Source organism: Catharus ustulatus, chromosome 6 (genome assembly GCF_009819885.2).
Source record: "Catharus ustulatus isolate bCatUst1 chromosome 6, bCatUst1.pri.v2, whole genome shotgun sequence".
Taxonomy (NCBI): Eukaryota; Metazoa; Chordata; class Aves; order Passeriformes; family Turdidae; genus Catharus; species Catharus ustulatus.
The window spans coordinates 38,241,436-38,265,529 of NC_046226.1; the positions used below are offsets into that span (position 1 = coordinate 38,241,436).

At 39.7% G+C, this 24,094-nt stretch overlaps 1 protein-coding gene across 1 annotated transcript in view; it reads left to right on the top strand.

The window, feature by feature from the left end:
- Positions 1-751: 751 nt before the first annotated feature.
- LTK (leukocyte receptor tyrosine kinase) overlaps positions 752-24,094 on the top strand; it is a 121,808-nt gene continuing 98,465 nt past the window's right edge. The window contains exons 1-2 of the mRNA XM_033061680.1: positions 752-811; positions 19,362-19,445. Coding sequence (XP_032917571.1) covers positions 775-811; positions 19,362-19,445 — 121 coding nt within the window. The 5' untranslated portion in view covers positions 752-774. The remainder of the gene's footprint in view (positions 812-19,361; positions 19,446-24,094) is intronic.

Sequence of the window (24,094 nt, forward strand, 5' to 3'; positions counted from 1 at the left end):
AAGGATGGATCACAGGAGTTGGAGGCCAAGGCTGCTAGGAAGTCAGGGAGTGTGATTGGTGTGGAAAAGGGCAGGCTGTCAGCATCCTGGTGTCTGGCTTAGTACCTTGACTAACAGTGATTTCTGGCAGGCTGTAAGGTTTCAGTGAGAATTAACATCAAATTGGTGATTCATAGCCAGTGCCTTTAAAACAGCCTCCTTGCTTCCAGATGGAGTATGAGGGGAGTTGTGTTCCCCCATGCTTCCCTACCTTGCTTGCAGTCAGGTGCTTTTTAACTCCTCACTGCTGGTGCCCACTGACAGTGCAGTACTTCAGTCCCAGCTCTCTAAGCCATTTACTGCCAAAACTGCAGGCAGTGCTTCCTGTAAAGATCTTACTCTTTGAGTCCTGTGGCATCTCCTGGGCTCAGGTTCTGGCTTGTTTTTAACTTTGTTTTGGAGAGGGACTCTGCAACTGGACCACACTAACCTTTCCTTCCTGCTCGGTTGGGGTGGAGATGTGCTTTCTGGTAATGGACCAACAGATTACTTAGGGATGTTATCCATCACACGGACAGAGAGAAAACCTGCAGATTTTCTTACAGGGCTGAAGATTTCAAAGGATGCTGAATGCGTCAGTGCTAATCCTGCACTGGGCAGAATGCCAGAGCCTGCCTAATGCCTTTGCTGGTCTGACATTTGAGCCTCCATCCTAATGGATGCCAAAGCGGATCCCTCCACCTCACAGAGCCATTAATTAGAGCTTAATGACTTTCTGGGAGAAAGGCCTCGGAAATGAGATTCAGAGAATTTCCTACTGATAATGTGTGGCGTAAGTACCAGGTTGGCCTGCTTTGGTCAGACTCTGAGGACTTTTAAGTCAAATGGTCTGTGCTTCTGTTTACAGTATCTACCTTTTCTTTCCTGTCACTGTCACATAAACCACAAAATCTAGTCTGTGTAGAATCACAGCTTCTTTTACTTCTGAAACCATTTAGGTCTTCTCTGGGCATTAAATGTGGTTTAAGTTCTACTGATACTGGCATGGCTCTTGGAATGACAATTCTGTTTACGCCCAAAACTCCTTTCAGTCCCAGGTTCCTGCAATTGTGGTTTCTATGAATTTTTACTTTATCTAGAGTTGAGTCTGATTGTACAAAGATCCCATTTCTGATTTTTTTTTTTTTAAATAACACCACCTCATTTTTTTTCTCTAGATATTGAACTCGGTTTCATTTTCCATCACTGTAACTTTGAAACTCCCATTTTCTTAACAGAACTAAAAAGTGAGGTCTCCAAGCATTGAGAGCAGTTTTTCCTTCCTAAATATTAATGCATTGGGGTTTTTTATGTATATTCTATAAAATTCCTAGACTTTAACCTCTGACTCCAAACCATACTTGTGTGTTGATGGTGGAGTACATGAATATGGGGTGTCTGGTTTGTTTTGAGAAGTCTGCTCAAGTTATGAGGGTTGGATGCATTCAATATTTTCTATCAATCTCTTGGTAAGGTGACTGGAAGTTCTGATTCATACTGGTAGCAATCAAATATATTTTCCCAGTAGTTTTCTTAAAAGTAGTTGCGCAATCATCACAGTGTTTTTGTCAGATACTCATTTGGTGTTGCTACAGAGGGATTACTATTGGCTTGCACAAGAATTGGAGGAAAAAAGCTCTCAGAATTTTGACTTGGAGGCACAATCATGTAATTTTTCCAGTGTCACCGGCAGTTACACTGACTTCAAAGTGGCTTTCTGAGAATTCAGATCCAGTTAATGCATCAAGTTTTAATAGAGACTGGGCTCCCAAGGGAAAGCTCTTCCATTTTGTTTTTCTCTGTTGGATACATGTGCCTAAGAGCTGGGTACAGTGGTCTCCCTTCTAGAACGCTATTTAGGACATATTGCATGTCAACGGCTGTACCTCTTATATAAGCCTTATACAAGAATTTTGAAGTGTAAGGCTTTTTTTAAAATGTACTTTAGTGCTTCTACCTGTGTTATTTTACCTGTGAAGCCAGGATCTTCAGTTTCATTATGAAGCGAGCCAAAGCTGAAGCAAATTTAATTGAGTATGGCTTTTTGTTTCTTCTTCATAGGATTTTTTGGTGTAAATTAACTTTTTTTATATTTTCAAACTTATACTGAGAGAAAAAAAGGTGTCTTTTGCTATATTTAAAATCCTAGTATGATCTTACAGTTGAAAAGATTTGTAGGAAAAGTGGAAAACCAGAAAATGTTACCCTTTCACTGTGCACTTTACATAACAGGTTGGTGCTAGACTTAACTCATGAGAGAGAGCAAAGCTGTGTAGGAGCCATGGGGTATGCATGTGTGTACTGTGCAAGTACAAGGCAGGGGGCTGATTCAGCTAGAAGCAGGATGGGAGATTTTAACTATGGGTGAGAAAAGAGAGAAGTTCTGGGATGTTTCTGAGGAGGTCTGCACACTCCAAATCCTCAAGGAAGGAAGGACATGGGAACTGTGTCTTCTGTAGCTGAATGGTTCACAGTGTGTAATGCCAGGAGCACCCTTCTGTCCCAGCCCTGCTTCATGATCATGAGGCTCAGTTTTACTGTCATCTTTGTTTTTCTCACCCACTTATTTCCTTTTTTTTTTTTTTGCATGAATTAGCCTCTCTTTTTTTGAGCTTAGGATGCCATAAATTCACCAGTGTGACTCACAGAATTAATGTCCCTCTCAGTGCTCTAAGGAGAAGAGACTGGCACCCCCCAGCTCCAAGGCACAAGTCCAGTCGGACATGACTTCGTGGTTTGGCAGGATATTGTGACAAATGCACTCTAGTGACTGACTGGGGAGGGGGCTTTGAGAACCCTTTGGCTCATGCCTGGAGGGAACATGGGATGTCCAGGCTGTGCTCATTGGCTACTTTAACCATTTTGTTGGCTGCTGCATTTGGTAGCAGGGTGCACTCACTGTTTCTTAGGGTTAGGATAACTTGGTGCTGGAACAAGAACAGCATTGGCTTTTTGGAGTCTGAACTGATTTCTAGGATGGACAACTGTACATTGTGTTTTGGAGTGTGTATTTATTATTTGAGAAGGATGGTAGATTAACTCTTACTGTAGTACCTACAGACCTTTCAGACACATAAGCATCACATTAATAACAGCCTGAGTTGATCTCATTAGAATCCAAGTGATCACTGGGCTCACTTTTACCAGATTGATAGTGTGTCTATCCAAAATGCAGTCACAAGCTGTAACTGTGGACTCTGAATTTCTCACCCATACAATGTGAAAACTGGGAAACATTCAAATTTAGTATTTGAGGGCCCAGATCTGTTTTGCTCCAGTGATAGCAGTAGTGGCTGTTGCTGTGCAACATTTTGTTTGGACAGCCAGAAGTCAAAATCTTTAAATTATATCTTCTGGCAGAGGGGAGGGAAGAAGGAAGAACAGATTGTTTAAATGTATGATTTTAATCATGTAGGAAAGTGGCAGGAGAGGAGGTTTTGTAAAACCCCTAACATTCATGTGCCTTCATTTAAAGATTGTAGATTTGACCAGATTTCTCTTTCTTCTTTTTCTCTTATGTTCTGGGAAAAAAAAATTGCCTGCTTTTCATAGCTAATTTTATAAAGATTTTCCAGCAAGCTTTGAAAAATGATCAGGTTTTGTTTAAAAATAGTTGCCTAATATTTTCACTTTGCTGCATGATTATAAAACTACAGCCTAAGATCTAAGTCATATCACTTGCAAGGATTGATGTCAGACTGAAATTCTCCAGTATTTTGGACACAGCCGGGAGGCTGGATCTGGTCTCAAGGCTGATCCCTTGTAGGACTATGGCTGCATCACAAAGGCTTTCTTTGGTAACATGAAATAATTAGAATATGAATAAAATACATTGAACACATATGTGTTCCTTTGGTGTGGGTGGGAATGATGGGAACAATTAACTGCTTATGTACAAGGCCCTAATTCTTGGACTTTCAGATCCCTTTATCTTGAGGAAGTTAGATACAATTTTGGAGGAGCATATAAGGGAGCATTCACCAAGGACAACTTGTACAAAAAATTTAAAGGAGACAGGTTGCTGGTTCCCCTTTGAACAGGAGGGGGTGGGGACAGGGAGAAAAGTTGAGAGAGTGGAGAATGGCATGAGAATAAGGTGAAAGAGGGCAATTCAGCAGTCAGCACTTTCCCATCTCCGGAGGCTTGCATTTAAGCACATCCATCCAGTGCAGCTGCAGCTTCATTTTAGGAATCAGGAAATAAGCTGAGTGGCAAAGAAAGATAGGAGCTGACAGCTCTCAGTGTTCAGGCTCTCCCCTTCGCCCTGGGAGAGCAAGTAGAGAAGAGCTTTTCTCCTGCGGAAGCACGCACCATTCACCAGAGCGATCAATGCTCAGAGGAGAAAATGGCACAGAGAGAGAAGGACTTGGGAAGTGCATGGTCCCAGCTGCCTGGGTGAATTAAGCACGGTGCCTGTGTGAATTTTGCTGACTCTGTTCCTCCACGGGATCAGGACTGGGGAGACATGGGATGGGAGAGCAAATGACAGGTGTGGATCTGCTGACGTTTGGTTTCAGTGGCTTCACCATTAACAGCTAGGCTCATGATCTCTGCTTTAACAAAACCCTTTCAGAGCCCCATCAGTGCTGCCTTTGTTTCTTCTACCCTGCTTCATATATAATTGTATCTTGTTTATGGAAAATCCTGAGGTGAAGTGGAAGCACTTTCTCTTCGTTCCAGGTGGCAGCAGAGTGGAAGCCAAATCCTGCTAATACCAAAGACCAGTGCATTCCTGAGCCTTCATACTTCTTCCTTCTTTTCCCTCCCATTATATTTTTGCCAGCACCAAAAAACCCACCAACTAGGAGTTTCTTGAAATTACTGCAGATGGCCTATGGGCTCTTTTATACCATTTCAAATTTCACTGCCTTTTGTGGATCCTGGGGTGAGAGAGAACACCTGTATGGAGGCAGATCGTGTCCTTGACTGTGCCACAGCAGGATGCTTCCATCACATCTCTGCTCTTACGGGAGTGCTTTTGGCAGCTGTACCTGCCAATGACAGAACATCACTCCCAGCAGCTTCTGGTGGTTCGTGATTGTCTGTCAGAGGATTTTAGAAAGTGTAGTGCTTCTACTATCAGAAACCAGGACTGATTACAAATTATGCCACCAGTGGGTCACAAGTAGAAGTTAGCAGTCAGTGCTTTCTGCTTCTTGGCAACTTAGAGTGCAGATGTGGTGGGTAGCATGAACTACCCATCCAGCTGTCAACTAGTCCATAAATAATGCACGTGTATGGGGCACTGAATGAGACACTGAATATGCAAGCTGACTGAAGTGTAACCCCTGCCCTAAAAATGCTTGGTTACAGCAGCAGCAGAAGAAATACTGTTTTTTTTCCCTGTGTTACTTTTGTTCCCTTAGTTGGCTTTTTTAGGGGGTGCCTACATAGCGTGTGAGTTACAAGGATCACAAGAGGCCAAAGTAGTGTACCCTGCTCATCATTTCTCTAGCGCAGTGGGCTGTATGTGGTGCTTCAACGAGAAACCTACCTAAACCTGTAGTTTCCAAGAAGGGGTGTATGGAAATTGGTCTGTTGATTTACACTTCTTCCAAATCCTGGTCTCATTAAACAAAACACTGGATTGAAGTAATTTCTATTTTTTGTTCTCCCTCTCCCCACAAACTAGAACTAGAAGTATCTTAATTTGACTTCAGTTTAATGTTTCATTTAGAACAAAGCATTTTTATTTCCAGATAATTACAGTAAAAGCCAGTGGAAAGTAAACTTAATATGTCAAAGAATTCCCTGATACCAAATTATTTCATATTTGGGTTGATATTAAATAATTGGGTATCAGACAACTCTTTGACATATTTTGGTATATGAATTGTTCAGGTATTTTCTCAGAATATTAGAAAAAGAAGAAAGTTCAGCTTGCCCTTCTGGATCAAGACCTGGACTCTAAATTACATTCTCTGTTTCTGTCACCAGTACTGTGTTTTCAAGTTTGCTTGAATTACTATTGCTGTATTTTATTTGTAAGTCTCACCTTTGTTCAAATGTGATCTGTTCTGTGAAGAGGCCTGCTGATCCCATCCTAATGGCTGGTTAAAGCCACAGTACTCTGCCTTGTTTTTATGCTGCTGTTCTTCTTTCTTATAGATTAGTCAATCAGGAACATTTTCCCTGGTTACTTCAGTAAAGATAAAATCAGAGGAATGATAATGGAAAGTGACTGAGGGAGATTGATGGAATATGTTGCATTTTTTAATCTACTTTAAAAAACAAATAGTCCTCCCATACAACCTCACTGCAACCATACCAACACCTACTCGTCACCATTTCTCTGCAGTTCCTTGCTTTAGTCCCATTTGCTTCTTATTCTCTTGGACTTTAGAAGGACCTAAAGTTGAAGAAAATACCCTGGAAGGTGTGCCTTCTTTTCTTGCATCATTTATTCATACCTTGCCACCTCCTGTTGCTGTTTGACTTAATACCTTCCCAGTAGATCTTGTCAGGGGGCAGCATACCCTAAAATGTGGCCTGATACCAAATATCAAGTTGTTAAAACTACTTGAATGAGAAACAAGGAACCTTTCCTGTCTTTGGAGGAGAGCTCTGCTTGTGCGTCAAAGCATGGATGGAATAACAAACCATTTCCAGAGAGTAACCATGTGTAGAGAACTAAACATTTAGGCATATTATGGAGGCTGCAATTCATAAAAAATTGTGGATAGGATCCATAACTACATATGTAATTATATGTAATTGCAGAGTATTTGAGTGAGCGAAGAAATAACTTCCTTAGACCAGGTGAAGTGCTGGTGTGTGGGCAAGAGCCCATTCCCATGTTCCTCACCAGAGACAGTAGCAGAAGAAAGCTGTCATGTAATGATTTTAAATTTCTTTGTGTGGGCAAACTGTCTGAATTATTGATGTTTCACCTTGTCACCAGCAGCTTGTGTTATAGAGATGTAATAACAGCTTCTGCTGTAGGTCACAGAGATCAAGTTCATCCTCGAGAGATGACTTTACTGGTTCTTTCTTTGCCAGGTTATGTATAGATTGTTCAATTAATGTGGATGACTGTTGTGTCCCTGTGATTCTGTGTCTGATTTTGCAGCTATCTATACCTGAAAAAAAAAATATTTTTTTGTGAGGCACATACAAGAGTGTGTGAATGAGAGTTGTGACTCTACAATTATGGATCTTCCTGGGTTGGTTTTCCAGTGCATATATGTGCCACTTTGTATAGCTTACAACTACACTGCTGTTTGGCTTGCAAATGTCTTTTACTGAGCTTTTCTTCAGTTTTACCTTTTTCATGCAACTTCTGGAGTAGTCCTTCCTTGACCTCTCATCTCACTATATATTCTTCCATGCCTATGCCTGCCTTGCACAGTCTCCCATTTCATCTCCCATCACAGCTTCCCTTACTCTTGAACCATATAATTTCTGCTCACCTGTTTTCTCTTGTCCATTGATTTTAACTTGAAATTACTCTTCCCCCTCTGCCAATAATTTGATCTTAACTTCCTGATAAGTATTTTTTATTACTTTACTATGGATCTATGTTTTGTTTGCTTGGAGTGATAATTTTCAGTCTGTAATTGTATTCAAGGCAGAAAATACATCTGCATTTAAACCCACTGTGTAAATCCATGGTGCAAGGTATGTCTGACTCTAAGAGTTACACAAAATAATCCATAGATTCAATAAAGGAAGGTAGCACAACCAGTGGGGTAAAGGTTGCAAAAGAATTATTCTGCTTCCAAGGCACATGGGCCTAGGAAAGGGGCAAACTCAGTAGCTCTGTGCTTCTTTCTAACTTTCATTTATGTTCCTTAAAAGTTGTTCAGATTCATGGTACAGCTGGGCAAGGGAAGGATTCAGAGGATTGGTAGAAAAGCAAAAGGTGGTTCCTGGAGATTTCTTTTGCTGCCATCTTACCTTTACTAATCCATCATGTAGCATCCTGTAGATGGCAGCTAAGACCCTACATATCCACCCTGTGCATTGGATAAACCTGGGGACAGACCTGTGCTTCATTAGCAAGCAGAACTTTCTTCCTATCATAGTTGAAGAGTACTGAGGACATCATTTCCAAGGGATGAATGAGACACCATCACAGGACCAGACCACTTGATGTCAATTGGTGACTGATACTCCTGCAATTGTAGTTCCTAGAATCCCTGAGAATCTCCTACAGTTGGCAGTAAACAATGCATGACTCAAGTTTTCATAGCTGAAAATCTAGAGCATGAACTGGCTTATTTAGGATTGAGATTCTACTGTATTTGCCATTTAAAGTGTCTTTTTTGTGTTGTGGCTTTTTGTACTTTGGGTAACCCGTCAGTGCTGCTCCCCCAAGGCCAGATAGATTGTCATTAACCTATCCTGGATGTCAGCTCAAAATGAAAAATGAAAGCCTGATAGCCTGTTAATGGTCCCCTGGGATGTCCATTTATTCCATGTGTCATTTTTTAGTCCTTAAACACTTGGAGTATCACAGAACAAGTCTTGAATGTGTCACTGGCTCCACTCAGAGAGGATGTAGCAAGAGATGATTCTGACAAGCACTGTGGCATTTGCAGCCCTGCTATTGTGACCTAATCCTGTGATAACATGAATCATTTTAATGGAGATGTCATCTGCATTTTGAGTCCTCACCATCCAGTCTGACCCATCATTTCATCCACCAAATACAGCAACATAATGCTGTTTAATTTATATCAACAAAAAATGCAAGGCATTCATCCTGTGAAATACACAGGTACAGCCAGAAGTGGTTAATTAAAACCGGTATTAAAGAGTTGAAAACTATTTAATACACTTTGTTGTGATTAGCTTGAAATGAATTAAAACTTCTGTCCTCGCATGCGCCTTTCTGGTTTATATTCCTTGTTACAAATGTGTGGTTCTCTTCAATGAGTGGTCAGGAATGTCATGAAGCCTTTTTCCTAAAGCCTGCTTTTCTTTAGGGCTGGCATGCATAAAGTCTCAAACAGCTATTTTATTATTACCATTAGCTGTTTTTTCCTGTATGTTAGCACAGGATAGTCTAAAAGTTTTCTATTCAAAGGCAAAGCATGTGGCTTTTTTTGGGTATTTCGCTATACTAGTTTTTGTTAATTACAAAATTAATATTTCTTCCCACTATCTTGGAATAAAATTCCCTCATTAATTCCAACAACCAAAAAGAGCATACCAGGACTGCATGGATGCTGTGGGCTGGCACTGGCATTGAGTAGAACATGGCTTTAGACTGAGAAGGAGTTAGTGTAGATCCCTCAGATGTTATTTTGGCCACTCTAACATGATGTTAACTTGTATCCCAACTGTAGAAGAAACTGTTCTGTATGCTGAAGAAAAATCCTCTTCAGGATTCTGACAATGACCTAAAATTTAGAGACATTCTTTTCTTCAAATCAGGTTATTCTCATTTTGTGTCCTCAACTGCAGGTGAAATAAGGTGTGGAAAAACTTGAATCCTTAGAGATACTTGTGAAATGGGGTAACTTAGCTTAATTGCTGCTAGATTTTTCTCCAACAGCCTAAAGATGATTATAACTTAGAGAGTATATTAGAGGACTTTTAATTGTCTTTGTATTTTCCTTCTATTTGATGCTTTGTCAAAAGAGAAGAAAATCATAGAGTTTGTTAATGTAAGTGTTAAAAGACTAGGAAATGTCCTCCAATTTTCAGGTGTTAATTGTGCTCAGGTTGTTTAGTTTATGTCAAAGGGATTATTTAAATCAGTAATAGTTTCAGATTTAGATAAAGGCTTTGAATGATGAGAAGAAGATGTTAGGAACAGAAGAGAGTAGTAGTACACTATGATTAGCAATGAATGGGTCAATCATCTTGAAATGTGGATATAAAGGATCTGTTTCTTAGAGTGCAGAAGAGAGGGCTTTTAGCACTCACACATGTGCACACACAGACAGGGAAGAAAGAATGATAGAGTGGAAGCAGCAAAAATGTGAGACAAAAAGTGAGAGGGTCAAGCTGGCAGTTCTGTATACTCCTTATTGCTCCTCTTGTCTGTGGATAGCCAAGAGAATATGAAGCAAGTGGTGTAGCTGAAGACTTGGGGAACTGCCTGACCACTGCAATGTGCCGTGCTTTGCAGGATTTACCTCTCCTTGTTTTGGTATCCCTATCAGTTCATGCAGGACATTATTTTGAGCTGTGGAGTCCTTTGGAGCAGCAGTGTGTTGAAAATATCCCAGTTGCTAAATGTCATCTCTAAAGTGGGGAAGATGATTGATTTAACCCAATCTCCTCTACTTGTGTGTTATTTATTAGTTATCCTTTTAATGGAGATGTTAAGGATAAAAAAGGACCTTGAAATATTCTACAGAAGTTTTGGATGACTTCTCTTTTTATGGCCACTCTCTGTGGAGTATGAGGATGAGAAGACACAAAATTTTTATCAGTCTTAGTTACTTCCTGTCAAAAGAGGATAAAATACTGATGGGAACAGGGACAGAAACCTTTAGCTGACTATGAGGTTTTTGTTTACCTATAGTCTTCCTCAGCTTCCTGAGATATCTATCCTGAAAGCTAAATGCTTGGCATATCTACTCCTGAGTGCAGAAAAATATGCAGCCATGGTCCTCACTGGAAAATGACAGATCAGTTTTACCACCATAAAATTAAAGAAGGGGAAGAAAGAAAAGAAAAAAAAAAAAAAGACAACACTGTACCACTACCATTGCCTAGAAGGTGGCAAAAAGGTAATTTTCAGGTTCAGCCCCTGTGGTAGCTGGGACCTGTATTTAAGGTTTTCTATACTTCTGTCTCTTGGAACACAGCTAGACCTTGGGCTGCTTATGTACAAACAGCATCATAAATTCAGCTCTAACACTGCTGGTGTAAACTAATTGAGACTGTGAGGCTGTGCCAGCTGTGGCTGGAGTACTGCTGGCGTTGAGGTGGCTGTGTGGGATGTGTCAGGATGGTGGACAAACTGTATGTCTGGGCATTTCTGTACTTCCTGGACTCAAGAAGGACCATCCAGGTTATCAGAGTCCATCAATTCACTGGCTTTTTGGTCCTGTCTAGCCATATTTCTATGGTAGTGTATTCAGGACATGCATCTTTTCTTCCCATAGGCTGACATGTGGACAATTCTGCACAAAAAGTCCAGCAATAAACGGGTTCTAACTTCCATTGATGCTGATAGCAAAAGCTGATCAGGCAAGATTAGTGTCACTGTAAGTATATGGGGCAGTGTGTGACCATCCATCTCAGTTCAGGCTGAGAGGCTCTCTTTCATTAGATTCAGACTGGCACTATTGATCCTAATAATTTGTTTAAAATACATTCCTTATGACCAAGCTTTCTTACAGATGTTTTCACTTGCACAGTAGGGAAAACAAGACAAAACAGGATGGTATTTTGCAAAAAAGAAAACATCAGGAGGAGTGGCTCCCTGTTAGCTTTGCTAATTTACATGCTCATCAACATCCAGTTTGGGTTAATTTCTCAAATCAAGATAGTGAGAAATGACACAGCATGTGGAAGGCACAGCTCTGCACCTCAGATGCTGGTTCCAGCTTCTGTCAGTTCTTGTTACAGCTTGGATTAGGTGCTAAAGGCTTACCTTGACAGCCTGTCTGTTCTTCTTCATTCACTGAGCCTCTTGTTCTTGAGAAGGAGCAACAAATGATGTTTGTGGTACTCGTGTGATTCAAGGCGAGTAAAATAATTGCTCTCTACAAGATACGATTCCAACAACACAGGAAATGCAGAAGTAGTGGAAAGGAGAGTGGAAACCATTCTCTTATATTTCCTAAATACATTAATCTCAGGGAAAGGAATCAAGAGAATAGCTGTTTCTACATCTGTGCAGAAAATGGTCCACTGATTGCAGTGATGTGCTTTCAGCTGTCTGCTTCCTGCCTTGGACCTCTCCTGTCAGTGGAGTGGTCATGTTTTCTGCACTCCCTCTTCAGCTTGAGACAGGAGAAGAATCAGCCTCTGCTGGCAGTGGGGCCATGTTTGGACTGAGAGAGAAATTCCGTGTTCTGTCTTGTCTAATGCACTGCTGCTTGAAAGTTCTTGCCACTGGTTGTCATGCTTAACTTTGCAACTCGTATCATTGGATGAATATTTGGAAAGCATTCCTGCCTTAATCACTTTGATTGCATGCAATTGGACAATTGCATCAAACACTAATCTTCTTAAAATTGTGTATACGTTAAAAGCTAAAATCTGTAAGTGATACAAACATTGACTTTAGAATCAATATCTCTGTAATGCGATCATCAGAAATATTCCTTGATAAAAAAGATATTTCACAAAGTTTCATGGAGGTCGCATCAATTTTAATTTTTGTTTAATTTGATTTTCTGAAGCTCATTAGGTGTTGTGATTTCCTTCTAATTCGCTAAGCTCAACTGTGATTCTTTGTGTGATTTCAAGACTGATTTTAGCCAATTGCTTTTTGCAGGAGGTCTATATGGATAGGAGGGTCAGTAGGTAGTGTGAGCTTGCTCCAGTTTTTAATATTTCCACATTCCAGTTACCTAATATTGTTCAGTTACCAAGAAAACAATGGAAATGGGGTTGTGCCTGAATGAAAAAAAAATAAAATAGTAATTTATGTTTGGGTTGGGCTTTTATTTAATGGGTTAAAGATCTCCATAAGGATTTAACAATTAATATAACCTGTATTAAATAAACCTCATGTTTGAAGAAAGCTCCATTACTTAATAATTGAATAAAACCACTGAGAAATGTCACTGCTCACTTCTATTTGTCATGAAGATGCCTCTAGGGATTTGGACAAATAGCAGAAATGTCTTCTAAAGGGTGAAGTAGTATACATAACAAGGGGAATGTGCCTCTCTGAAGGCAATTTTAACTGCAGTGTATGGTAACCTTACTAAAGAGTATAAATGAGTGTATAAAAGAAATAATATTTTGATATTTGCTAGAAAGAGTTGACATTTCAAATCTACAGGAGACAGTGTTTTATGATCAACAGTTAAAGTAAGAGCATGCACACCCTTTCAGGTAACAAGCAAATCAAGCGCAGCATCAGCTTAGATATACATTTTTTTAGGGAGAACACTTTTTTAAAGAGAGCTCTTTCAGGGAGTCTTTCATAATATCTTTTGTCTCCTTTTATGTGTGCAGCTCAACTGTCAAACCAGGCAGGATATTCAGTGTACAAGATAATATATCTGTTTTAGCCAGTATTGCAGCAGAAACACATAGAGCTTACTTCTTTAATCTCAAAATGATAAACAAGTCAGAGATAGAAACATTCTTCACTGAATGTAGGAGTGGGAGAATTTTCCTTCCTGGAAGAACATTTTAGATATGCACTCTTCATGGCAAATCTCTGCTATATATAACAAACACTTTTATCAGAGGGTTTTGGGTTTCTTTCCCCAAAGATCCACAGAACTACCCTGTACTTAAACTGTGCAAAAGATGCAGCAGTCAGCATGAGAAGAAGCTTAAAAAGTAGCTGTCTGGAAAATCCAAGTTTTAGATGAGCAGATGAGAATCCTGTGATTGATTGTTAGGTTATGAGCATCCGAGGGTAAATATCAACAAGTTAGACTGTGCAGCAGCTTAGAAGATGGAAGACCTAATTTATTTGTGTTCTGGACACCAATTTTCTATGTGCCTTTGGGACAAATGTCAAACTGTGTTGCCTGAATGTGCCCATTGCTCTGAGTTGAACTTCACTTTGTACTGGCTAAAGCATTTCCAATTCAGGAACTGATATTACTGAGCACAGGGGAAATATCAGAGTTGAAGTGTGACTTTCTGCAGGCAGCCTTCCGCTGCCAGAACACCCTTAAGAGGTTTGGGTTTTTTGAGGACTGGTTATTGTATTTGTTCAATTTGTGTGGTGTGCTTTATTTGATGTCTGCAAGCTATTGAGCTGTCTGGAGTTTCAGCCTCTTCTACACCTGCTACTGGAAAATAATGTAGTGGAACTCCCTCTTCTGTTGTATGTATTCTGAACTATGACTGGGTTCTAGTATTGGAATAGCAGCACTGTGCTCACCACTCCGTTGTGTATCAGAGAATTATTTTTTCATAACTGCTTTAATTTTAGTTGACATTGGAATTTGGTAGCTTGTGGAAAGCCTTAGATTTTGTATATTATATATAGGTGTGTCTTTATTTTATTTGAGTGATAGGAATTTTCATTTTTTATACATCTTTTGAAAAAGAGATATGAACAATGTTAAAAATTAATTTGATCTGGTCACAAATGTTTACTAAGAAGACAGAAACAATGCCATAATTTCAAATTTGGATGGTCTTTGTTGTTGTAAAAAAGGATAGTTTGTACCTCACCTTGATTAATTGTGGTTAAGTGGATTTTTAATGTTAGCAGTAAGGTTGTATTGATTTTCAAGCTTCACCCAAGTGAACATGTTGGTCAGTATTAACAGTTGTCCTGAAGATAACAATGAATTTTAAATTAAAGAGGATTTAAGTCTTAATTCCCTATAGTTGTTCCAATGAAAGCATCTGATTTCATTAGGACTGCTTTTGTCCCTGGGATTTACAATTTTGTCTAAGATACCTGTGGCTGAAAAATGTGTCCTCAGGTAGAAACATTGTTTTCAGCTCACAAATTTAGTTTACAACTTAGTTTGGTGTTAACCATCCATAGTCTCTGTATCCTCTGAAAAAATATGTGTCTCTGGAGCAGAGGTTTTCTGCAAAGTATTCCCCTGAGAGATTTGTTGCAAATGTGTTAATAACTTAAATGAATCATGGATGAAGCTTTTGGAACTACCACTTAATACAGATTGATACTAGGGTGAAAAAGGAGAATTTATTTTCTTGAGAAACCATGTCAGTATGTTGTTAAAATTCCATTAAGTTTTGGGTTTTGTTGTTCTTCCCCCCCTCCCTTTTTTTTTTTTTCTTTCAGAGCAATGACATAACTGAAACAGCATAATTTCTGCTTTAGAGATGAATTTCAAGTAAAAGGAGGACCTTTGCTATTGGAATATCAATAACAAAAAAGTCGCACAAATTCTTTGCAATTTAACAGACTTTTTAAAAGCTGTAAAAACTTGCAAAGTTCAATGATAAAAATCAGTCTCTAATGGTGTTGGATAATTTGGACATATCTTATATGAGGACACGTACTTTTGAGAGCTACATTTTCATGTAATTGTCACAAAGTTAAGCAGGTGATTTCATTTGTCCCTTCTGAGCTCATAATTGCACATTTCACATGCAAATACTACCCTAGAGCACAAAAGGTGCGCATTAAACGAAAAAGGTTGGAGGATTATTTAGAATGATGGATTAAATCTTTTGCTTAGCTCCTGCTTATTGTGAATGATGATGTTTGTCCTATGCTTTTCACCTGCAAGTGTCTTCACCTCTGTAAAGCCCATTTAAAGGAAAGAGATACCTGAAGTTGCAGGCAATAAAGCCAAATCTTCAAACCTGGATCAGAGAGATTGATTCAAGTGTCTAACATTTATCTTTCTCTTGTATACATGGCCTTAAAATGGATTTTGCACTCAGCGAGGGCTCTGGTGGCTACTTGTCTCAGAATGGTGCTATTTTATCTTATTTCTTTTCCCAAACCTGGCACTGGCTCTACACATGCACTTGGCAGAGGGAGGTCTGTCTGGAGGTGAATGAGGTACCTGGCAATTCCACCTGTTCCCAGAGGCTTACACAGCCCCTTTTATCCAGTCCACAGCAGAGTCTTACAGCCCTTTGAGCCCAGCAGTTTTCCCTCCTGCCAGCCCTAGAGCCCTGTCCCTTAGGACTGCTGCTGCAGAGTTTGTTGGGCTGCCAGCAGCACACACAGCACCCCTGGCTGCGATTTGTCTCTCAGGGTGGTGAATGTAGTGCTGCTATCACCTCAGCCTTCCTTGATAATGTTTTTCAGATCTATAAAATTACGCATTTTAAGTCCACAAATATGGAAGACTGTATTTCTAGTATATTCTTCAGTGCCTACTGATGCTAAAGTGATCTGTTAAATACTTCATCACCTGTACTAACCACAGTCCCCTTTTCCAGGTGTCTTTGAGATTGTTATCATATACAATTTCAGGGTAGTGTTAGATGTATCTAGTGGCTCATCCTGTGTTAGAGAACTTCATTGAAAGAAATGGTCCTAAACTTGGTTATGTGTTCTAAGGATTGCAGTGTGGGCCTCAGGAAGGGTTACAGGCTCTGGTGCCTGTGCGTCATTGAGTTAAAGCTGTCAGTGTAGCTCTCTTTGCAAACAGGTGTGTTTACAAATCTGAGACCTGAGAAAACAAACAAGTTAAGGCTCTCTAGAGAGATTTTCCCAGCCCTTTCCATTATACTGCTATATTTTTTATGCCTATTTTCAGTGCAATTAAAAGTGAAAAAAGGTTTTTGTGGAACTGTGGCACACAGTTTCACATCTCTCTGTGCCTTGAACTTTCCAGAGGGGGAATCTGGAGGCAAGAAGGGAGGTATTGTCAAGGGACTCTTCCCAGCCATATTGATTGGCTCTAATAACAACCCTTTCAGAATGTCTTTACCCTCCTTGAGAAGAACATTGTATGCCTGATGTGAAGAAAGTAAAAGATTTTTTTTTTCTTTTAAGTTTCTTGACAGTGTCTGCACTGTCATGTTTTGCTTTCTCTGTGGACTAACAAAACCATACAAAACTGGGCACTAGAATGTTAATTACCTTTTAATTGCATTGATTAATAATGTATTGAATGATGAAAGCTTTACGTATTCCTTCTCAAGCCTGTTTCCCTTTCTCCCATTCTTTTAAATTGACTATGGTTAATTTCCTCTCTTTTAATTAGCTAGAGTGATTACATTTTTAGCAAGTATTTTATTCAACAGGGAATATGTCTTAGGTTTCCATAAATAGCAGCTTAGCTCTCTAATTATCTTTAGTCTATAAGGAGAGATTAAAAAAGGGAGGTTGGACCAGTCGTAAAAAATTAAGTCAGGTAGTCTGGAGAAAGCAATAAGTGCTAGAGGTAGTAGTATTGCCTCTCCTATATGAGACATTGGAGAACCAAGTTCAGATCCTGTATGTGCCTATGAAAGCGTGACTGCTTCCCACAGGATTGTATTGACAACCAGACTACATAATATTTGGCTTTGTTTCTCTCATTGTACCTCTGATACTGCTAGTTGGAGGACAGAAACTGCTGCCTCCTCAGACATTCTGCGGCTATTACGGAAGATAGCACAAAGCACACACAGAGTTAGGAGAGGCCTAAAATCAGAGCAAAATGCTTTTGGAGCTAATTGTACAAAATGTTTTATCTGTCATAATACAAAAATGATTACAGTTATTTCACAATTATAATCCGCACCTGATTATAAGCCGCACGTCCGGGTGTCGGCAATGTTCCGTTCTTCGTCCATATATAAGCCACACCGGATTATAAGCCTCACTTTTGTTCGCAGCGAGGATGCTTGTGCAACTTTCACAAAGTTGCCAGTTAGTAACAGAATCACGGGATCACAGGGTTTACTGACTTGGCTCGGGACCATGCGGGTTTGGATCGGCGGCGCCACCCCGCTGCAGGTGCCCGGCGGGCTCCGGTTTGGCTTGGGGCTGCTGCAGGCTCACACTTCTAGATTGGAAAATTTCTGAACTTCGTTCATATATTGGCCACTCCGGAGTACAAGCCGCACTTACGGGTTGGGACCAAAATTTTAGTCAAAATGGTGCGGCTTATAATCGTGAAATTACTGTAAGTTCACTGTTCTCCAGCACCGATGTTTTCTTTGATGGTGAGAAGTGGGGGGATGTTCTTTCAAACAAAAGTTATTCAATATGATCCACTCTTAGAAACACCATCCTGTATATTTCTATATACAGGATATATGGTATATAGTATACACTATATACTGCACCCCTCTAATTCCTGGGACCACGGTGGTGCTATTGTTTGTCCCTCGGTGATGTCTGGAGAAGCTTGGTACTAGAATGGAACCTCAGAGCTGCAGTCCTTCCCTCTGGATGACAAGCCTTAGGCACCAAAGCCAGATTGCTGCAGTCTGCAAAAATGCAAATAGCTGCATCTGAATGTTGTAGCTATGAAAAGAGCCCTGGTATGCCAGAAGGGTGCATTTGTGGATTTGTTACACCTGAGAATACAGTTGCAAGAGAAACAATATTTGCCAAGAGAGCTGTCTGGCACACTGCTGCCCTGTGGTATTGGAAACATATCTGTCCCAGGTGAATCTCTTTGATGTGAAGTTGACAGACCTGATCATAAGACCATGTTTTCCAGGAAGCTATCAACTATTTCTTGGTGCAGTAAAAATCACAAGTAGAGCATTTCTGATAGAATTTTGGGATTTTTTTAATGTAAAAGCATGTAGAAATGAAATTAGTTTGAGGAGATTAATGGAACAAATCAAAACCGCTGAAAATTGTTTATTTAGAATTGAAGTGAATAAACTACCTAACTTCCTAATATTGCTAAGCATTCCTTAAATAGTGAGCTTGATGATTGTATTATTAGTTGTTGTATTCTTGTTCAACAATAAGAAATTAGGAGAAAGCTGGAGACAATGGAGAAGTAAAAAGCTCCACCAGTATTTTTTTCTCAGCTACTGGAAAACACTTAGTTGAGTCCAGCTAAAGTAGAATCATCTGTCAAATGCTAAACATTCAGAACATTCATTTATAATTTTGAGTATTAGCTGGGAAAAGACCAAGAAATAAATGAGCAGATCACCTTTCTCACCTAGAAACAATGCTTATAAACTTTGCACTCCTAATATAAATCTCAACCCTCAAAATTTTTTCTTAAGCATTAATTTTACTCCCTATTACAAAATTATGACAGACTGAAAATATGGCAGGAGATTTCGCATTTTCCCTGCTTCACTGGTTTTGCATGGGATCCAGTCAGCAGTAATGGGCTGAAGTCCCATGCCTAAACCAAATTAGAGATAGATTTAAAAAGTCTCTATTTCTTGTTCTCTTTTGTCACCTGTTATTTAAGCTGGGAAAAGTTTCTTAAGATCTCTGTGTGAGTTTTTTTTCTGCCTATGTAAGTGTATTAAAACTATGTACCCACCCGATTTTTCCAATAGTTCAAAGCTTCCATGAAATGTGAAGTTTAATAACTTCTGTGTATTGTAATTACACAAGGCACTCCTGCAAGAGACCTTTTACCCTTCTACCTCTCCTGTGTGAAAGACAGCAATTCAGTTGCTTTCCTCTACTTGCCACAAAGCCCATTCACAGGAGGAAAAAGAAGGCAGCTCTGACACAACTCTGGTGGGATTTTTTGCCAGCTGTAGAGAAATTGCATCAGAAGGAAATCTGGCTTTAGGAAACTCAAGGGCATGATGAGTAAAAGCTGTGACATGAGTTTGTGTAAACCTGTGGTATAACCTTTTTTTACCTTCTTTTATATATTTACTTGCAGATGCAGACACATGCAACACCTACCATCAGTCTGAGGCTAAAGTGGATATCAGGATTTCAAAGTTCTGGAGCTTCATTCTAAGTGGTAAGTGAGATTTGAATGTGTTACTGAAAGAGCTGTTGAAAAATATGTGAGAAGAGAAAAGCTTACAGATGTAGAAACTGTAGAAGTTGGGTTGAAAATATGGTCAGCTGTTGAAGTAAAATTTTTAGGACCATGCACTAATTAGGTTTATGGGGAAAGAAGCCTTACACCAAATTCAGTTGCTATTCAGTTCCAGAATAGAGGTCTTTGATATGACTAAATGTATACAGTAAGAATAGTCCATAAAACTGAGAGGCAATCCATCTTAACCATGCATGTAAACACCTCGCTAAAAGGAACTGTTTGTCTGCAGCAACAAGGAAACTTGGTTTTTGCATGATGAATTCAGATCATTAACTTACGTAGTTCTGTAAATGTTACCCACTGTGGTATCCTTCCATAGTAAATTTTAAGGGAATTGCTATTGGCTTACCTAGTGAAGTATAAAACCTTCAGAGAAGCTGATGAGATGTTTCACTCTTGCTTCAGTTAGTCCTGGATTAGGCAGCTTCAGAAGAGTTCGGCTCTGCCATCTCATTTCAGGCAGCTGTTAGCAAAGGGTGCTTCGCTGTATAAAGACCCTGGGAGTTTCTGCACTGTTTTCTGAACATCTTTGTTTCCTGACCAAGCAAATATCACTTTAGAATGTTCCTGCAGCATTCTTCCTAAGAGATGACTTGGGAGTTGTTCCTCAATGGCTTATGTCCACAAGCAGCAGCTGATGTGACCCCTCAATCTGCAGCAGCTTTAACTTGGATCTGGGCACACAAGAGACCATTTGACATTGCTTGAGAGGTGTGGATTTGCTTCGTATTTAAGTGCCATGGCTTTTCTGTACAAAACACTTTTCCATTGCTGTGTGTCATCCTTATCTGCTGCATTCAGTGTGGAGCAGTGTCTTCTGGACAAACTAAAGCTTAGTGGGGTTTGGCCTTTGTAACGTTGCCTAAATGGGGTTGAATTATTATCTTAAATGGCCTGTAGTAAGGTGCACTCTAGTATCTTCTGACTTTGGTACCTACACAGTATCCAAACCACTGCCATCTGCACATGACAAGGTTATCAAGAAGTTATAGGATTTGAGTGCACAGTCTTTTGGACTGAAATGTGATGAAAATACTATCACAAGTGTTTAAGGGAACACTTAACCTGGGGTATTATAACACTCAGAACAAATATCATTTAAGCAGATAGACATTTTGCAACCACAGTTGCTTTTCCTAGCATTAGAGGATGTGGCAGACAGTACTGTACTTATTAATGCACACTCTTCCCACCTGGCTACATACACCAGATTATTTTGTTTGGTAAAGTTACTGTTTGTGACTCCTCTGCATGAATTGATGGTCTAATGCTTCCTGCTGTCACCTTTAACAACTATTTTTAGTGTGCACCTAAATCCAGTGTGACCACACTTGCAATATCAAACCCTTATAATGACTGTGAATATGCAGAAATTTGCTTTTTGAAAGCTGGAGTTGGAGCAGGCTTTGCTTTGTGAGAGAATTCCAAGGAGGCAGTGGGGTGGTGGTGTATGGTCCTCAAAAGAGAACACACGGTAACCCTGTTAAAAAGTCAGGGTTATGCAAATCTGAAAAATAATTTTTGTTTGCTATAGCCAGAATCTGTGCCAAACCATTTCTTATGCAAGGCATCTTGCTCTTCGAGGAGAAAGACCTGTTGAGTATTTGACGCTTGGCCAAATGATTTCTTGCTTTATATTCACAGATTTTGGGAAAGACTCTGGCTGATTTTTTCTGTGCAAAGTACAAACCAGCCTTAGCACTCATTTTCTACAATATATCTGAAAATGAAGTTGAATAGAAAATCATGAAAAAACAGACGTTATAACAGAAGTTGGCCTTATGGCCAGCTACATTTTATTCTTGACACTGAAGTCTTTTCCTGGTGTGATAGAAAATTCTGGAATTTATTTAATGAGCTTAGGAATCTCATTTTGGTAAAATAAGCATGTAGAATACAAATGTATGTCATTATGTTCACCAAGCTCTTGAAATCTAAGAGTAATTACTGGTGTCTCTAGTAATTCAGGAGAGATGACAGGTTGCAGTAATGACTTACCTTAAGAATGTGTTTCAATAATCTACACTATTGCATTTTCAATGCATTTCCTGGTTTCTCCTCTGATTTAGGAGATATATACAGACAATGTCATTATCTCTGAAAACTGGAGGCCTACAATGGAGGACAACACAGTGTTTGCAGCCCACTTAGAGAGGGTGGTAATTAGCTTTTGACAAACTGGCAGAAGTTGCTACAGAACAGAGTAATCATGGAGAAGAAAGCAGGTCCCTGAAACTTGCCACTCTATGATTTTTGTGTATAAATAGGGACAGATACATCAGCTGTCGGTCATTTATATTGCATTTCAATATCTATTTTTGTTTTCAAGAACATCTATATTGTGCTATGCTCACTTGAACTCAAAAATTGGAATCCTCAGGGAGTGTATGCTTACATAGGGTCATTTCTTCCAACCAGAATAACAGGGCCATGAGGAGATCTCTAACACAACATGAAGCTTTAGGACAGCTTTGACACCACTGAAGCAAGGATCAACAGAGAAAAGATGTAGAACTTAAGCCTTGAAATAGAATATCTTGCTCTTTCTTGACAGCATATTTAGCATGGAGTCATATGATACAGCCTGTAGTTTACTAGTTATATATCCAGAGAATGCTGCTATAAAATTGCTCCTCATCAAAGGGAAAAACAGTGTCCTAGGTAGCTATGAAAACATCAGACTGAATTTCTGCATGGTTCAGTGCAATGTTAATGAAACATTGACAGCTCTGTAACAACCAACCAGTAGAAGTCCTGTGCAACTCAGTGTAGTGGAGGCATAAATGGCAAGGTGGTGTAGCCTTCAGGCCTTTGTTCATGTTTCTCCCCTACTCCTCCACCATCCTGATTTATCACAGCATTGTTTGGTGATGGCTTTCCCATTTGCTCCTCTACAAACCAAAATGTTTCAGCCTACTTGTATGCTGCATAGAACATGGACAGATGGAATGATGCCAGCTGTTACTGCTTTTGGATACCTTCCTCAGCTTGAATTTATCATGGTGCTCTATATAATTTTATTCTGTTTATCTAGATGCACTTTTATGCTGGTATAGCACAGTATTCAAAATGGGCTTGTCTCTTTGTTACGTTTCATTCTGCAGTTCTTAAAAGACTTCACACTTTCACCAAAATATTCTGTCTAGTTTACTTTTTGAATCCTATTCAGGGTTGCAGGGACTGTTGTATTGGGATGGGATCATCAAAGGCTCAGTGTAAGTCATTATGATTGCATTCCTGATGATCATGGTGCTTGTGTTCATGGTATTTGGATTCATCTTGCCCAGTGATATTTTGAGATCTATTGTTTCTGTCAGAAACACTAAAATTGAAACCAGCCTTTGAGGGCTGCAAATGTGTTTTATTCATTGCTGTTTACCTGCTCACATAGCCTACATACATGGCTGGGCCCAAGGAGTTCTTGTGAAGCCGAGACCACAGACAGTAAGATCCAAGACTATTTCTGCAAGGGATTGACTCTGAGTGTGGATGAGAGCATTTTCCTGATGATACCAAGCTGTGGAGTTCACTAGGAACCTCTACAGCCTTTCTGAGCCCCCTGTGATTGGTGTACTTACAGCAGATGCTTTAGGAACCAAAAAGTGACTCAGTGCTACAAGAGGCAAGTGAGAGTGTACACTAAAAAAAGATGATGTTGCCCAAATCAGGTGTAAAGCTATACTCACAGGCTGCAAAAATATCCCTGTGTCTGGAATACTATTTTATGGAAATTCTCTAGGAGATAAAGTGTGTTTTCTGTAGCTCTGTGTCCCTCAGAGGTAACACGAACAACTTAAAGGATTAATACAGAAGATGGCTTTGAATTGGATTGAGGGCTGACTGAAATCTATTGACATCTGATGTCTGCTCAGTGCAAATAGACACATTTTTGTGTCCTTTACCCTGAACCAGAAGATGAACTGGACATGTCATGTAATGGCATGGCTGGGTAGGAGTTTATTCCTAACCCCTAAATATGCATATTTCCCTCTATTTAATTTCAGGTAGCTGAGCTGTGGCTTACATTTAGGATGGAAAGTATAAAACATATCTATGACTGATTAGAAACCACAGTAACAACTCAACATGATACAAAAGACAACAGATTTACAGAGCAGGCAGAGAGAGAGACCAGTGGTTGGGTGGACATAGAGACCACCAGTCACTCTTAACAGTTGTTCCTTATTGCCATAAATGTCACAAGAGTTGTAAGATGCTATTGTTGCTCAAATATGTCTAGGAGGGTAAATCCTTTTTTCAGCATTTCCAGAGCTACTCTCTCTCAGGCTATCAATCCAATGCCCTTCATTTCAAGAGCTGACAGAAGTTGGAAGAAATTGAGGAGTCCTTCCATTAACTGACAATAGCAACCTCTGAAGGGACCATTTTCATTGCTTGCCTTTTCTAAGGCCTAAACCCTGTTGACATTAAAGGGACCAGTTGTGTATCTGTTTGCCTAGGTATCTGAATGCCTTTAAGAATTGCTTATTCACATCTTTGTGCTTCAAGTTTCTATTTCTTCTAAGAAAGAGCAAAAGGCACTTACCTACCACACATATGAACAC